This window comes from Pseudomyrmex gracilis, unplaced genomic scaffold (assembly GCF_002006095.1).
Source record: "Pseudomyrmex gracilis isolate BER0280 unplaced genomic scaffold, ASM200609v1 scaffold_1065, whole genome shotgun sequence".
NCBI lineage: Eukaryota > Metazoa > Arthropoda > Insecta > Hymenoptera > Formicidae > Pseudomyrmex > Pseudomyrmex gracilis.
This window is the reverse complement of record NW_018021649.1, coordinates 20,507-36,764: the sequence shown is the minus strand read 5'-3', so window position 1 is coordinate 36,764 and position 16,258 is coordinate 20,507. Positions and strand designations below refer to the sequence as shown.

The 16,258-nt window shown below is 37.9% G+C and overlaps 2 protein-coding genes across 3 annotated transcripts; one reads left to right on the top strand and one right to left on the bottom strand.

Annotated features, from left to right (window-relative positions):
* Positions 1 to 609: 609 nt before the first annotated feature.
* Positions 610 to 7,008, top strand: LOC109861827 (elongation of very long chain fatty acids protein 4-like). 2 transcript variants are annotated; one of them, XM_020441646.1, is made up of 7 exons: positions 610 to 1,124; positions 3,869 to 3,952; positions 4,182 to 4,369; positions 4,502 to 4,582; positions 4,815 to 4,986; positions 5,144 to 5,421; positions 5,532 to 7,008. In XM_020441646.1, the coding sequence occupies exons 2-7, from the start codon at positions 3,874 to 3,876 to the stop codon at positions 5,676 to 5,678; spliced, it is 945 nt and encodes a 314-aa protein (XP_020297235.1). In that variant the 5' UTR covers positions 610 to 1,124; positions 3,869 to 3,873; the 3' UTR covers positions 5,679 to 7,008. The 2 variants fall into 2 exon arrangements, with proteins under 2 accessions (XP_020297235.1, XP_020297236.1); XM_020441647.1 differs by lacking the exon at positions 610 to 1,124 and adding an exon at positions 3,616 to 3,738.
* A 614-nt stretch (positions 7,009 to 7,622) lies between these two features.
* On the bottom strand, positions 7,623 to 10,900 carry LOC109861825. The gene is made up of 3 exons (XM_020441637.1): positions 9,185 to 10,900; positions 8,679 to 8,830; positions 7,623 to 8,570 (listed from the first exon to the last, which is right to left on the bottom strand). Exons 1-3 carry the CDS (start codon positions 10,881 to 10,883, stop codon positions 8,031 to 8,033), a joined length of 2,391 nt encoding a protein of 796 aa, XP_020297226.1. The 5' UTR covers positions 10,884 to 10,900; the 3' UTR covers positions 7,623 to 8,030.
* Between the last annotated feature and the right edge of the window lie 5,358 nt (positions 10,901 to 16,258).

The following is a 16,258-nucleotide window of genomic DNA, read 5'->3' as shown; positions in this document are numbered from 1 at the left end:
AAATAGTTTATGACATTGCGCTCTTTACCCGGTTGATAAAAAAAAAATGATTAAAATAAATAATCGATTGAATATAGTGTATATCGAAATATATTGAGTAATCGTCTCTTTGATGCAAAGTGAATCAAAAAAATAATTAACATAAAAAAAAAAATACTGTACAATTGATAATCGTACGTCGTCATATCAACATCGCAATTTATTCAAATCACGCTTTACTTAAAAAAGTGCAAAACAAATAGGCTTGGGAAATGCAAACAGGAAGTGTAAATTTGCATAAAATATTAAGTCTCTCTCGTTTCTCTTCGCGTTATTTGGATTATGTTTGTTTCATTATAAACGCGCGATATGATCAAAGTTCATCGATCGGTTCGGGCGGAAATAAGGATCAAAAATAGAGGAATATTCCGTGCATCGCGTTATCTCCGCTTTCGTGGAATTCCACATCACAAGACCGAGGCGAAAGAGGGGGTGGCCGCTGTGCAGACAAAAAAGGGTGGGATACCTCAATCTCAAACCGAGGATCTCGTCTCGATCCTACCTAGCGCGCACGTGTCTCGCCTTGACCGATCTCCCGCGGACGATCTATCCCCACGATCGATTCCCACCACGCAATCGTGGTTTTGGCCTCGTTTACGTTCATGTTCCTACGTGTATCCACGACTAGAGGTAATTCCACCTCCGACGACTAACATCGGATCGACCACCTCCAAACACCACAACGGTGGCGGCGAATATCCGCACCAAAGTTATAAAGCGGACCGGCTAAGCTGGCAAACGGCGCTGCCACTTTATCAAGCGACCACGACGTGCCACGGTCCTCGCTTTTTCGTTAAAGAAGTTAAAAGAAGAACGCTTTTCGGCGGACACCTCGCGCGGTGTCATCCTCTTGAAGCGCACGCGCTCGTGCACAGGCCATGTTATTTTAAAACAAAAGCAAAGTTACGTGGGTGCGGTTGTACTTGTATTTTTTTTTCTTCCCTCGAAACACCACCATCTCGGAACGATTTTTTCGTCACTTCGCTCTGGCATTTTCCTGCCAAACGCACGAAGAGAGCAAGGATTCGAACTCTCGTGTTGATACCAAGATACTACTTTTTGATTTAGAGAATTGTGTGGTCAAGGTAAGGAAACTTCTTCCTTTCGCGAGAAAAAAATTGTTGTACTTCGTGACAAAATGGACAAAATTTTCTGACGTGAATCTTCTTAAGTAATACATAATGGTGCAAACGCGGTGAACAAAATTGAACGAAAGAAAAAGATCGAAGTTTTCGTGAAGTCAGTCGTTCTATTGCAAAGCAACAAAACCATTATTTCAGTAATAAAAAAAATTTTTTTTCTCTCTCTATTTTAATCGAGAAAAGATCATTGATAATTCAATCAGGTTTATTTATTTCTGGCTGGAATAGTGAAAAATAATTCTGATATAGCGATTTATTAGACTGAATGTTTTGCATCATCAAAAATGCACATTGTCGTTTCACTTACTTAAAGTGCAATTGTTAGCAAATTTTACTCGTTAATAATTTAAAAAAATGCTATTAGCGATATTGGTATCTTAATTTTTTTTGTACAAAATAAAAACAATGGTCAATTAGTGTTAAAAATCTAAATAAATAAAACAAAGTCGTGGAATGTTAATTAAACTATTATGTCTAGACTCTAAAAATGAAAGAGCGCGTAAACACCTTTGAAATCTGAAAAAAAAAAAGAATATAAGAGATCAGGTGATACGAATAATTCGTGTACTTATGAAATTACTATCGTTGCTTCAAGAAGATTACAAAAAAAAAGTTCTAGTTCTTTTTCTATGTTAGTATAAGCTATTCACAGATTTGATAAATTATTTGTACGAAGATTTGCACAAAGTGCATCACGAGCTTAACTTTCGCTTCGATTGCATCGCCTGTATGCCGGTCGTTGCTTTCATTACAAGCTACACATACTGTGATTGATGAAGAGTTCAATGAAAAAGATTTCGAAGATTTCGAAGATTTCTCTCAGATTTTATTTCTCTCTCTGCTCACACGCTTGTGTACGGTTTAATGATCGCGGTGATAATTGATATTTTATACGAAACAAAAGTGACTTTACTGCAAATTCCATCCGCGTTACAATTCGCTGAATCGAATCGCGCGAAAGACATCAGAATAAATACATTCGGACAATTTCAATACTTTGTAACACTACGCTATGCAAAAAATGCAAATTTTTTCTCTCTCAGCGAGCATCGATTTTTTTTTGTTTGGCATAAAATATATCTTTAAAGAATTCTTTTGCTATCGATTTGCGCCATTGCGATCATTTAAATAGATTTTCACACGGGAGTATTTTAAGTTTGCCAGAAGAACTTGAGAGAAACTCTCCGGCTGCTCGTGAATGAATTTATTGTATTCAATTAATTCAGGGATTTAATGTCACAATGTCGTATTAACGTATTAACGGGTAACGGTCGCGAAAATTGCAGCTGCAATGTCAGCCATCACAAAAAGTGCGTAGAGCTCAGCTTTCTCTTCGATCCGCGCGTACACGCGTGTTGTGCAGAAATTAATATCATCGCGATATATATACGCGCGGCGCGCTAATGTACACGTCTATCCTATCGTAAATTATCATCATACCGTATCGCACATCTAGTCGTTCTATTATCTATCTCGCGATTCTGAAGGAGGTTTCTGCGGAATGCATGCTTAAGCATTCGCGCATGTGTGTCAACGAATGTCTGATAAGTTACGATACATTACACGCGATACATTACACACCTCGCGAGCGCATACAATGACATTCGCGATTACAATGACACGTTACATTTCGCAAGCGCAATACATTGTCGACGGTGGTAATAAAGGCGCTATAAGACGCAGATCTCGCGGAAATGATCAATAGCGTTCCGTCAAATCGGCTCTAATCGTGTCGATTGAGAATTGAAACAATATTTCAGTTCGTCATTCCGCGCGACACAGATTCAAATGTCTTCTCAGGTGAAAACACTTTTTCTTTGACTTGTTGAGACGTTGTAACTCTCTCACGCGCGTGCAAAGGTTAAGGTCTGAACAATCAAGAAATCAAATTCTTCGTGTTTTTTTTTTGTTTATCTCTTTTAGTTTAAAGTATAGTGCGCCGCATATATCACCGAGTTTGCGACAAGTTCGGCGCAAAGCTGTGCTCGCTCAAAGAAAGTAACTTTCCTCAAAGGATACGTTTATTGATGGATGGTCGGCTTTACAACAAGTTAGAAGGGAAAAAGGTGTTCGTCGAGAGACATGTTTATAACAACTTCGGGAGATAGCGGTATAATGGTTTCTTCGGGGAGCGTGAAAGTTATGTTCTATGATACGGACAACGCGAGTGAATGACCGCGTAATGTGCATCGAAGAAATGGCTATTAACGAACTAATTGCGAGCTGATAAATAAACGTATAGCGCGTTTCGTTTAACAGAGAAAGATTTCGCACACCGTAAACATATATATATATACATATATAAATATATATATAACAATTTATATATATATATATACATATATATATTGTCATCTCTCAACGTTCGTATTTCACGAGAAATCTGCGGCGCAAACTTTTTTACGAATTGCAGATTTTGTGCAATCGAAGCTAAAAAAGTTTAGAAAAATATAATTTGCAAAAATGACGTGACGAAATTACACGGTGTAATTTTCAAAGATTTGCCGCGTCAGTCAAAAATTGCAACGTCGGTGAAGCTTATCGAGATATTTTTTACGTAAGAAGCAATTTTACAGAGTTTTCTTGTTAGAATAATATTTGTCGTTGAATTGATGTCGCTTCGAACAATTATTGCGCTTAAAATTAAATCAAAATGAATTAATTTGAAATCAATTGTTTTCATGCAGACGAGATGGCGGGCTTTATTAATTCGACTACACAATTTATCAACGACGCATACGACTACTACCTCTGGACGCTGTCTCTTGCCGGTATTAAACATTTGTTATTAATTTATGAACAATCTGTTTTTTATCCCGTATATTATAGCATTCAAGTGTATTTAGTGAATTTTATGTAAATTGATTTTTTTTTGGTAATGTAATAATAATAATTTTAACAACTTTCGTAAATAAAAAAAAGAATTAATTTAATTATGTTGAAATATTTTTTTACAAGGGCCAAATTCTTACTTAACGTAACTCTTGGACGGTTTTCTAGACGAAAGATCGAGAGGATGGTTACTTGTGGACTCACCGAAACCGACCTTAATATACACGCTGCTGTATCTTCTCATTGTTTGGGCAGGTCCAAAGATCATGAGAAATCGGAAAGCTTTCAAATTAACATGGGCGTTAGTACCTTATAACCTCGCCATGGCCTGTTTAAATGGTTACATTGCCATTCAAGTGAGTATATTTTTTACCGCGGAAAAACGTCGCTGATGTTGACGTGACATTTACGTGATGTTGTTAAATTTATCTTCTTCTCGAAAAACTAAAATTTTCGTATTAGAAACTTTTGTTTTTTCTCTCGTATAGTTGTTCGTAGCTTCCACAAGGTTACGGTATAGTTACGTGTGCCAGCCAATAAGACACATTACCCGCCCTGATGAACTTCAGGTGAGAAAACTCAGAATAATAAAAAAAAAAAAACACACAATCCAATAAGTTTCTCTTTTCCATTTTAGCGACAGTTGAAAAAAAAAAAAAACGGAGTAGATACAAAAATAGTATTTTTTTCTTTGTAACTTAATTAATGCAAATAGTCACACACAGCGGTAATTTTTGCAAACAACAACAAACGGACTCTCCCCCCCCCGGTTCGAACTTTCATTTTTTTTTCTTCATCCAGATCGCTCACGCGGTTTGGTGGTACTACTTTAGCAAACTTCTAGAATTCTGCGACACGTTCTTCTTCATTTTACGAAAGAAGGACAATCAGTTGAGCTTCCTTCACGTCTACCATCACTCCACCATGTTCTCATTGTGGTGGATCGGTATCAAATGGGTGCCGAGTGGATCTAGTAAGTGGCGCGACTTTCTTCTTTTTGAGAAATTAGCTTGTTATATTATAATGTTTTTTTTTTTTTTTTTTTAATACTGAGTCATTAAATATAAATATATGAATATACGTGTCAAGTTTCATACTTAATGACTCAACACTTACATACATGGTTGCAGCTTTCCTGCCAGCGATGGTGAATAGTTTCATCCACGTGCTAATGTATTCGTACTACGGGCTCGCTGCGTTGGGTCCCTCGGTGTCCAAGTATCTTTGGTGGAAAAAATACCTGACGATTCTACAGCTGATCCAGTTCACGACAGCTCTGATTCTGGGCATCAACGGCATCCGATCGGGATGCGACTTTCCGCTCTGGATGCAGTACGCTCTCGTGATCTACATGCTTTCTTTCATCGTTCTGTTCGGGAACTTCTACGCCAAAGCTTATATCGCTAAGGTCGGATATATATTTCGAGATTTTGCCAGCTAATGGCGCAAGTCGCGCGCGTTATTACCGCGTGTGTGTTTACCGATTCATAACTAATTCATAACACTCTGTTTGTGCAGGGTAAACAGGCGTATGCGGAGAAAAAGCTGGAAAGGCTAAAGGCCAAGCAAATGAAGATGCAGCAGGACAGCGCGATCAGCAACGGAATCGTCGCGAACGGACACGCGAACGGTTACACGAACGGGGTATCCAAGAAGACTCAGTGAGACGACTCTCTTCCCGAAGTGTCCTCTCATCGAGGATTCAGTAGCGATGGCGCTCGCCGATGCATGAAACAAAAACAAAAAAAAAAAAAACAAAAACAAATAAATAAATAAAAATAGTCATGGACTTTAGCAATCGCGCAGTTAACGTCAATCGGTGCGTCGCGATCGACGACGGCGCTAAAAAAAAAATAAAGTAGTTTATCGTAAGAAAAGGGATAAAGACGGATTTCGCTTTCGGTTAAAATCCTGTTGTCGGATTTTCGCGAGGTGAAGTTCAACGATGTGATTTCAAAGTCAATCAATTCGCGATTCTCCTCTCATCGGCTTCAACGACTGTATGTGTATCGCCGACACATTAATGTCTTTCGATGATAAGAGAAGTATAGAAGCTTTTCTCTCTCTCTCTCTCCCGCGCGTAGAAAAAGAGGAACTCTCTTCTTCTTTTTCGAAAAGAAGAATTATAATATTGCATTGCGCTCTACATATAATCACGGAGAGCATCACACACGCGGAGACTCCAGCACACTGTACATATTAACAAATATATACTGAGAGCAGAGTGTCTAGAACCGGATGCGTTTAGAAGTGACGTAATGAGCCTGCTGACTCTATACATTTCGTGGCCTGACTCAGGGATGAGTTAACACACATACACACAGAGGAGACCCAAGTAAATATGAAAATATTATCACAAGAAAAAAACCATATTATTTTCAAAATTAAAAATATATAAAGCAAACAAAACGGTTCTCGACAACATAAATTATCTAGAAGAATGCGATAAGAGAAAAGGAATAGATAGATATAATGAATAAGATAATTAAAAAACCGCAAACAAAAAAATTTGATAACGAAAATAAATGAATAAAAATTAAAGAACTGATTTGATTAAAATATTTGAGTGGATGTTGCGTTCACTTCTCTTTTACAAAGTGAGAAAAAACTGAAGTATAGATTTGTTATATAAACTATAAAAAAATATCGACTACTTGAAATTTACGATACGACGGGCCAATTCATGAGTTCTTCTCATAACGAAATGTATGTTCGATACAGCTCTGTGTTGAGTCTCGCAGGCACATTTTTATCGTGTTATTAAAGAACTACGATTTTGTATAAATTAATATTTAGACACATATATAATTCACAAAAAACATATAAACTATATATAACGTAATTAATTAATAATTTTTAATTAATTTACACAAAATGAAGAGACCAGTGCGATGGTTCGTCCGTTTTTGTTAAGTGATTTTACACACGTTTATATACATATATATTATTATCCGTAGACTTGCTTCCAAACAAAACAAAAAAAAAAAAAAAAAAACAAAGTATCGATCAGTTAGAAAATTTTGATACGAACACTTTTCTATACAAGTTAATCTAGATATGTACATACACAGAAGAATGAGAATTATATGATTCAGTAATGAAACAAATCGAAAATAACGGAACGAATCGTACGGAGAGTAAGAACAACGTATTTGCTTTTTTATTCGAAACACGATTGGTATTTTATCGCGAAATTTGCAAAACAGCAGCAACTAAAGTTTAAATACATTACGAACTTACGACGAAGAATCACAATTATTTGCGCGAGTCATTTGTTTTTCCTCGTAATTAATATATTTCTCGTTCTAGGTAATTATTATATATTGTTAAAGTGTGTTTATTATTATCATCATGTTGTAACGGATATGACGCAATTGTTATAAAAATGTGGCATTGCTGCGCAATGCTCAAAAGAAAAAAAAATGCATTATGTTAATTCTTGACAGTTTACACGTTTTTATTTAAACCTTTCAATCAAATTTTTCACGAAACTTCAGCCTTTACAACATCTACGCGTTTTATTTTTTAGGTTTTTGTTATTAAATATTATGCCATTTATTTTTAAATAGTTTTTTTTTTACTGTATACATTTTTTATTACATATACGCATGTTTTTATTATATACAAAATACACTTGTGTGTGTATATACACTTAAAAAAAATATATCATGCGCAAAATAGGAAAATTGCAATTGAGCACGCATATGGCAAGTACTACACACAATAAATGTGATTAAACATCATAATATCTCTCGTGACATAAATGATAAGCGATGTGATATCTAGAGATGCAACGTGTGCGTTAAAAAGCGATTAGATAGCTTTCGATATATCGAGTGAATGAAATACATGTGTGTGATTCCACATATCAAAGTTTTATCTCTTTTTTATCAATCCACAACAATTATTTACACGATATTTACAGAATTTACAACAATTTGCTTTCGAGGACACACTTTCTTCATAAAAAAAAAAAAATTCTACACAGCAAAAACAACATCGTCGCGAATCGAAGAATTAACCACGACTCCGTAAGATCGCCAGAGCCATCCATATGGAGCACGTCTTGCCGATGTATCGTTGCACGTGGCAAACGAGAGCGAATTCAATAGGTCCCGTGACATCCTTGACCTTCGTGGCCGCCAGTTGGTCCGCCAATTCATCGAGGGCGGTCTGACGCAGGTTCAGAAGGAAGCCGTGCACGTGATAAACTCGATACAGTTGCTTCAGATCTTTTCTGTCCAGTTGGAAGCGTCCCGTTTCGCTCGGAATGCCAGAGAGAAAGTCCCGTAGAACGCTGATGGCGTGACGATTGAACATCGTTGTCAAACCGAGAGCGCTGCGCCATCCGGCTAACTTGTCGCGCAAGTATTGTTCCATTTCTGCGGACTCGTTCCCGATGGTTGCATCCTCGACGTTGTTGGTCAACTCCAGTGTCTGGACCGATCGACTGGCGGTCGACGCGGCGATCGGCACGAGCGGTCGCCAATCTTTGCCGAGCGTCACGTTGTACTTCAGATTGTGAGGCAAAACGGACTTCTGCGTGTTCTCCCATATCTAAAATTGAGGAAGTAATTATTGCGAAGATAATTGCGATATCAAAGAAACAGAAAAACGTAAGTAAGATTCGTGATCACTTGGATTAATCGCTTTGTGTATACTAACGCCGAGGTGATTGATCAAGCGAGACACTCTCATCAGCGAGCAGCGACTGTCGCTTAATTTGTAATAATCTCCGATTTCAGGATCCCAAAGGACAACGTCGTTTTCCTCGATACTCAAAACGAACGCTGTCCACTTACTTATCTGCGAGGAACCTGTTTACAAATAAAAATGTAACTGTTGGAATAAAACGAGAGCACGTTCCGGGACAAACGGTTCTACTTAACCGAACAAAAACCTGTCTTATCTCCATCATTACATAAAAAAAAAAAAAAGGTTCAAATTGAATTCTTTTTACGATTATTTCCCTGACTCGATTGTCTGACCTTTTTTTCTAACGGTAGACAAAATTTATGGTCTGTTAAACCAACAGTTTGTTCTTTAACTTAAAAAAAAAAAACTTTCGGTTCTTATCTTCGAAATTTTTTTCTGTATATAGTGTGTGCTATGGGTTAAATATTTCACAAAAGAGATCTAGTTTGCACATAACTGTCAAGCCGCCGACATACCTAACAGTACGTACGATTGTAGGCTGAAGCCCTGCAGCAGCGTCGCTAACAAAGCTGCTCTTCCGTAATGATCCACTTTGTTTACATTCAAGGCCTGGCGTGGCGTTACCGGACCGTAGTGAACGGGCAACGACGACAGGAGCATAGCGAGCCGCGCGGCGTCGTCAGGAGTTTCCACGCCAATTATTTTGTAGGGAATTGCCAGACAACGTTGAATACCTTTTGACAGAGTGTCGATGGCGCCGGCCTCGACGGAATTTGCGTTTCCGGGTTGCTCCATTCTCACAAGAACGTAAATTCTGGTGTGCGACTGTCCGGGGCTCGCTTGCACGTATCCGAAAAGCAACACCGGACTGAACAGAGGCGACAGAGCGACCCATCGTTCGAGCTCTTGATAATTTCTGTGACGCTCGAGCGGAATCCTCGCTTCGCCGAGCCACTGCTGACCCCAGACCGGGTGCTGATCGTACAGACGAAATCTCACGCTGTGCTCGCCGTTCTGTCGAGGCAATTCGAAATGCATTGTCTGCTGCCAAACCGGCGCTGGACCGTCCGCCACTGACGTCGTGCGGACAACATCGCCCCATTGCACCTCCAACAACGGCGAGACCAATGCCGACTCCTCCCTAACGGGCACTTCAATCCCTCGTAGAACCGTAACGGCGAGAACGGTCTTCCCTATGGCGTGATGTCTGCGAGTGCCCGACGTAGGCCTGAGCGGTCGGTTCGCTTGAAATATGTTCTTCAGGGAAACGTTCAATAAAGAGAACACCGGCTGTTCCGTCACAACAATGTCAGGCGATTTCGACACGGACTCCCGCCGGGATTTTGCGCGCGGAATAACATTAACGCCCGTGTTGAAAAGCAAGTCCGGATCCTCAAGCGAGAAATACGTAACGTCTTTTCTTGGCACGACTTGCCGTGACTTTTGAGGTCTCAATAAAAATAGGCTGTTGTGGGGATCATTTGGGTCATTGCTCGGTCTGTAAACACGTTCGTTGTTGTTGCTATCGTCTATCTGGTCGACGCCGTGAGGCGAAACGGAAATGGTGCATGTTGCGGTTCCCGCGTATATTCTGTCTGAGTTTTCGCCGCCGATCGCGAAGTCAATGTCGATCTGATGATCCCTCACGCACCGTTGGGGCAACGGCAACGGCAACACGCTGGATTCGCCGTGTCGCGCGTTCACCTGTATCGAAAGATTGTGGCATTCCGGATCTCTGATCAGAAGCTTGTGAAGTTTTCGATTGAACGGGCTGTTTGCTTTGCATATCAGTTTCGTTTTGAACAGAATCGATACCGAGACGATCTCGATCATCGATCGAGATTCTTTCTCGCGGGATTCCCCCTCTTCTTCGTTGTGAATGCGAACTTTGCGAACAGCGATTTCAACGAGTTTCCCGCGAAACTGCGATCGCGACTCGTAACGCAGCGGCGACTTAACGTTGTCCAATCGATAATAAGGTTTGATCAGTTTGTCGGTGAAAAGATTCTCGGACACGTACAGTCCGTCCTCGGCCAGTAAATTTTTATTCCCCGACACCGGCGAATGTCTCTTACCTTTGGTGAGCACAGAGCTCGTATCACGATCGTCGTCGATAATTGGATACGCATGATAAAGACTAAAATCTAACTCAGGTTTGTCTTGCGAACTCTGTGACGAGCCGCTTACAAAAAAGTTCATATCGGAAGACGACATATTCCGATGTAATGATAATAAATATATTACGCTCGCTTTGCTGCGTCGCACGTTAATTCGTTTCTACACGAGTATTTAGTATAAAACTTAAAATATATGTTTCACTAACTTTTTAAAAACACTTTTAAAAATACACTTGACTTTTTTAAATTGGTATAAAATTAGTATGTTATTAGAATTTATTAAATTATATATTATTAGAATTTTTTTGAATTAGTATAAAATTAGTATGTTATTATTTAATTGCTTTAGTTTTTATTAATTTTATATTATGCGATTTTTTAATATCATGTAACACATAAGACGCGTGAGGTCTTTCACCTAAGCTTGTCTTTTTTTTTTGTACAAAGAAAAAACTGTCTCACAAGCATAATCTCAAGTTTCACGAACTCTATTGTCATGTTGTTTTGCCGCAGTTTCCATAACGACGATTGTCACCAAGGTGATAGAACGTGACAAACGACATCTTACCGTCGCTCTCCAGCTGTTACAATGATCGAACAATTGTTTACCGATTACCGATTGCAAAAAACATGTGACATCTATATCTTTCACTAAAAACGTAAAGATTACTCTTTAAATTATGTTTACTTTTTTTTTTAACTCGGTAATTTTCTTTTTGTGTTTAGTAAAAGATAAATGTCACATTTTTTTACAGAAGAATCTGATTCGATCTTCTATTCAAGTGGTTCCGACTATCGATTTTGTGGGTTCAAGACTTCACTAAAATTGTTCCGATCTTCGCTGTTGTGATTCGAATCTTCGCCCAAGGTGGTTTGATTCTCGCTTCAGTGGTTTGAATCTCTGGTAATATACATACGTTATCATTACCTATCTTGAAAATATTACACACTCGAGCTCTTTACGTTGACGAAAATTTTGACAAAATAAAAATGAATGTTTTTCCTTGATTAAACTGTAAAGAATCGAAAAGTGTTACGACGAGAAAACTAATGCAATTGTTTTGCGGTATAAAACGCATCATATAATATAAAACGTAAAGGCTCTTTTCACTCTTGTTACTTTCACAGTTTTTTACTTAAAAATTTTTTAAGGTGAAATTGTTTTTAACAATAAATTCAAAAGTGTGTCACAGCAAAAGTGAACGAAATACAATGTCCAGAAGCACATAAAACATTTCTTTTGTAGCGGATTTCAAAAAAGGTTTTTTTTAGGAATCACGCAAAAAAAAAAAAAAAAAAAAGGTTTAAGGAAATACCTGAGAAATACCTGAGCTACTTTAACATAAGCGTAAAGATGTGCAAACGTACACACAGGTCGAGCGTTTTATTACAGTTTTCATCTGCAGATTAGTCCCTTTGGAACCATCGATACTCGAGAATCGAGATTCAGCGAGTTTATAGCCCCTCATAAAAGTATCTATTTGGTGTTTCCGACCGGTGCCGGGCTACGGACTTCAAGCAAATCGAACAAAAAGATGTTTTCCGAGTCGGAATTTTGAGTTATACTCCAGCGAGAGATGCCACGTTTACATCCTTTGGGTTCCAATTATGCACACAGTGCCGACTAGACGCGTTTCAACCTCTAAAAAAAAAAAAATTTTTAAGTCTTCACAAGATAATATCGGATCTCTCTAAACTGGCCGATCTCTTCCTCCATCCCCTTTTTCCGTTATCTTTAACTTCATGTTTTTACACCCGTGTTGCGAATTTTGATGCACCCGTGTACCATATTCGTTTCTTTATTGTGTTCGTTCTCATCTCCGAACAATACCGCAAAGGATCATCGCTATGTCGCGGGACATATCTTGCCGTAACAGAAGTGTGTCGAGAATTCAGAGTTTTTCGATATAAAATGAAGAAAATTTTTAAGAATATAAATACCTGCAAAAAAAAAAACCAGAAAACACAATACGTAATAAATATATTTCTCAGAATACAAATTATAATTTGTTTTCTTGCTGTAGTCACATGTTTCTTTTGATTGAGAGAAATAACTTAAATTTCATATTAAATTTTGCGTGAGATATTAACATACACTTGTGTTAACAAGAGTGCGCGGATTCTCGCGCAAAATTGATATATTCATTTTTAATTTACCTGGTTGTGGAATGAACAACGAGGCGGCCTTTGTCGGCGCAGTGTGCCTGAATAAATTTCATCTCTTGATTGCGCCCAAGAAATCTGGGAATCTTCCAATCGATACACGACGCTGATGCATAATACATGTATTAACATAAAACATGTATATTGAGATACGTAAAAAAATGTATCTCAATTATTATTATTATGGTATACGACGAGCTAATGCATAAAAAAAAACTGTATTTTTGTCAAAATAGATTATAAGGATGAGTTGTAAGAGGTACGATCGAATATATAAACGTATTTTGTATATTCATAGCAATGTATCTCTGTCTAGACGCGTGAACATAAACGTTCGATTGATGACTTTTTTATTGCGTCGGTCTTGACAAATAACCTTTGAAACGAATAACAATGAAGAGACACCGGCGACACGGTCAAATCCCGATGTCACGGTCGTTTCTTTTAATATCATTCTTTATTTTATTTGAACGAAATAAATCCCGTCTCTCTACACAATACTTTAGTATCATCAACTCCGACGACAGCACATCGTCATAGTCTCCACATTTTCCCGCTAAAACATTGACATATCGACGGTAACGAATTGCCGCACCCTCGCACATAATCTGCGCCGCAATAATAATTGGAACACAGAGAAACGGTTATGCACCACCGTCCATTAATTCCCGGACCGCGCTCATCTCTCATTCCGTCGGCCGTGATCATTCGGAGATTCATCCGGGGACCTTGCGTCCCATGTTTGTTAACGAAACTATTTTAATAGTCAAGTTTGCGAAATAACACGTGAAATTTTGATTAAAAATTATGTGTGTCACAAACATTAAAAGAAGAATTTACAAAAATCAAATATCACAACTTTTTTGACATTTTTAACAAATCAAAAAATTCTTCATCTTTTAAAAATTTCATTATCTTCCACGACCGTGGGTGTAATGAAAAAAATGCTCGATTCTTTTAAATTTTTACTTGGCGCTGAAATAATTAAGCGTTTAAAAACGCGTCTCTCTGCGAACGCGAACAATTCTCGGTCTCGTTTATCTTTACTTGTACAAACGTTCGTGCGCGTGTAGTTACTTTATTATTCGGCACGAAGGCGTTGCGATCTCATTCGAGCAAGCATTTAAACGCTCGAGATGGTCGTGTTTACAGAACGGAAGCGAGCGATTTCTCCCGCCGTCGGGAAGAAATCTCGACTCTGAGAGAATCGGCGTCGCATAACCGTACAAAGTTATTCCCGCGACTCGTCTCGACAGACCACAGCCCGTCGCTGCTGTGTGTGACGGGGGTTGGTTTCAGGGTTGGGTACCAAAAGGGAGAGGACCGGGGGGGAAGGGGGTCGGAGAGCTGGGGTCGGACATCGATCTGGCAGTTAACTTCAGTGCCCCCGCGGGACTCGTTGCCACCTTCGTCTCCACTCGCGGTATGCGTGGATGGGGGGCGCGCGACCGCGCCAACCACTGTCTTCTCTCCATCCGGGACGGGGAAATGGTATCGTCCTCACATTACGCGGTTTTACGTTTGTATTTATGCACGATCCGGCGAGACTTGTTTACGTCGTACATGGTGGCCAAACGACTGATAACGGGAGAGAAACTTCCTCGTCGCGGAACGACAAACAAAATCGCACGAGGAAACTTTGCGGTGACTTCGTAACATCGTCGCAAAAATCATTGAGAAAAGACAACAAATACACACATACATAAAATTCAATCGGATTCTCATATTCGAATCGCAGATGATAAACGTTGAAATTCTACCGTAAAAAAATTTAAATTACGTGATTTTATACGCCATTGTGTTTTAACTACACGCAAATTTTTATATTGAATTTCAATCGATGAGAACGAACGATGAGATGCAGACTAAAAAGACTGGGGGGGGTGTAACATTTATACAAGATATACAGATTTTATTGGGATCTACATATGAAGATAACGATCTTATTTATTTACAAATTAACACGTTACCTACTATTATTTAAAGTCATTTAAATTATATATAAGTTATATCTTACGAAAAAGTTACAATATTATAAATTACATAATTTATCTTATATGACATAATAATAAAAAAAAACCTATTACTTTTTTAACGTTCTTTTAAGGCACACATATTTAATGTTATTCTCTATATCTAAAATATCGTAGCACCGCACATGGTATATATACATGTCATTTAATATAGTAGAGTTCACGGATTACTCGACACCGACAACATTTCTTTAGAAGCAATTCTGCCGTTAAATGTAAATTTTTTTATAAGAATCGTTAGTTTAACATAATTTTTTTCCACGCAAGCAATGACAAAAAAGAAAAAGAACATGACGTTAACGGAATATCGTACAATTGTTGTCGAGCGCATTCTCGATGGCAATAATATCGTCGTATAGGAGCGTGTGCGTAGTTTAGTTATAAAATTTTTATTATGGTATGTCAAATAAAACAGTTTCGGGGATATTGTTTTGAATTAAAACAAAAATAAATCCGATGTAAATGTAATTGTGCTAAAAAATTGAAAAAAAAAAAAAAAAAACAGGTTACACTCAAGTAAAACAAATATTAATTATAATATTTTATAAACCAAATATTAATTATAATATTTTGTATTACTAACAGCAACAACTATTACAGTACAGTATAGTGAAGATAACACGTCTCTCTCCGCGTAAACTTAAAACAGAAAACATTATTTATAAAGAAAAATTGATCAATAATTCTTCGACTAATTTTTCGTACTATAAAACAAATTTATATTGTATCCTAATCGTGCGTTATATACGAAATGATACAATATATAAATTCGTATTAAACGACGTTCATATCTAAATGATTCTTTAAATATTTTGTAAAGCAATTAAAAGCGGTAAAATTGTGTCAACCGTCTTCCTCATGAACGTTGAAACACATTCATATTAAAAATCGCTATAAACGTGGATAAGTCAATAAAGTTAATGAAATCGAAGAAGTTAATGAGATCAGCGCGTTTGTTCGTAAAAACAGTATTTATCGAACTGTTGTTTATCACAGTATTAGTTCCATTCAGGGAAGTGTAAAGTTATCATACCGAGCTAATAAAAAAATTCCACAATTTTGACTAGAAAGTCTTGTGATTTTTTAAGAGCGGCATTTGCGTGTTTCCCACGTTCTGACATCTCTTTTTTGCAAAATGATTAAAAACTGATCAGTGTACGTATAACAGATGAAATGCGGTGAATATTAGAGATGCGTTTCCGATATTCTGCTGAAAATCACATGTTACGTGTTTTATACCGGCAGAACTTTCGGTAAATAACGGAATGCGATCTTG

What these genes read in the sequence shown, in the direction of transcription:
- LOC109861827 (XM_020441646.1), top strand. Translation starts at nt 3,874, where the DNA reads ATGGCGGGCTTTATTAATTCGACTACACAATTTATCAACGACGCATAC. An exon ending in CTGGACGCTGTCTCTTGCCG is followed by an intron (nt 3,953 to 4,181) that starts GTATTAAACATT and finishes ACGGTTTTCTAG; the next exon opens with ACGAAAGATCGAGAGGATGG. An exon ending in CCCGCCCTGATGAACTTCAG is followed by an intron (nt 4,583 to 4,814) that starts GTGAGAAAACTC and finishes TTCTTCATCCAG; the next exon opens with ATCGCTCACGCGGTTTGGTG.
- LOC109861825 (XM_020441637.1), bottom strand. Translation starts at nt 10,883, where the DNA reads ATGTCGTCTTCCGATATGAACTTTTTTGTAAGCGGCTCGTCACAGAGT. An exon ending in ACAATCGTACGTACTGTTAG is followed by an intron (nt 8,831 to 9,184) that starts GTATGTCGGCGG and finishes ATTTGTAAACAG; the next exon opens with GTTCCTCGCAGATAAGTAAG. An exon ending in GCTTGATCAATCACCTCGGC is followed by an intron (nt 8,571 to 8,678) that starts GTTAGTATACAC and finishes CCTCAATTTTAG; the next exon opens with ATATGGGAGAACACGCAGAA.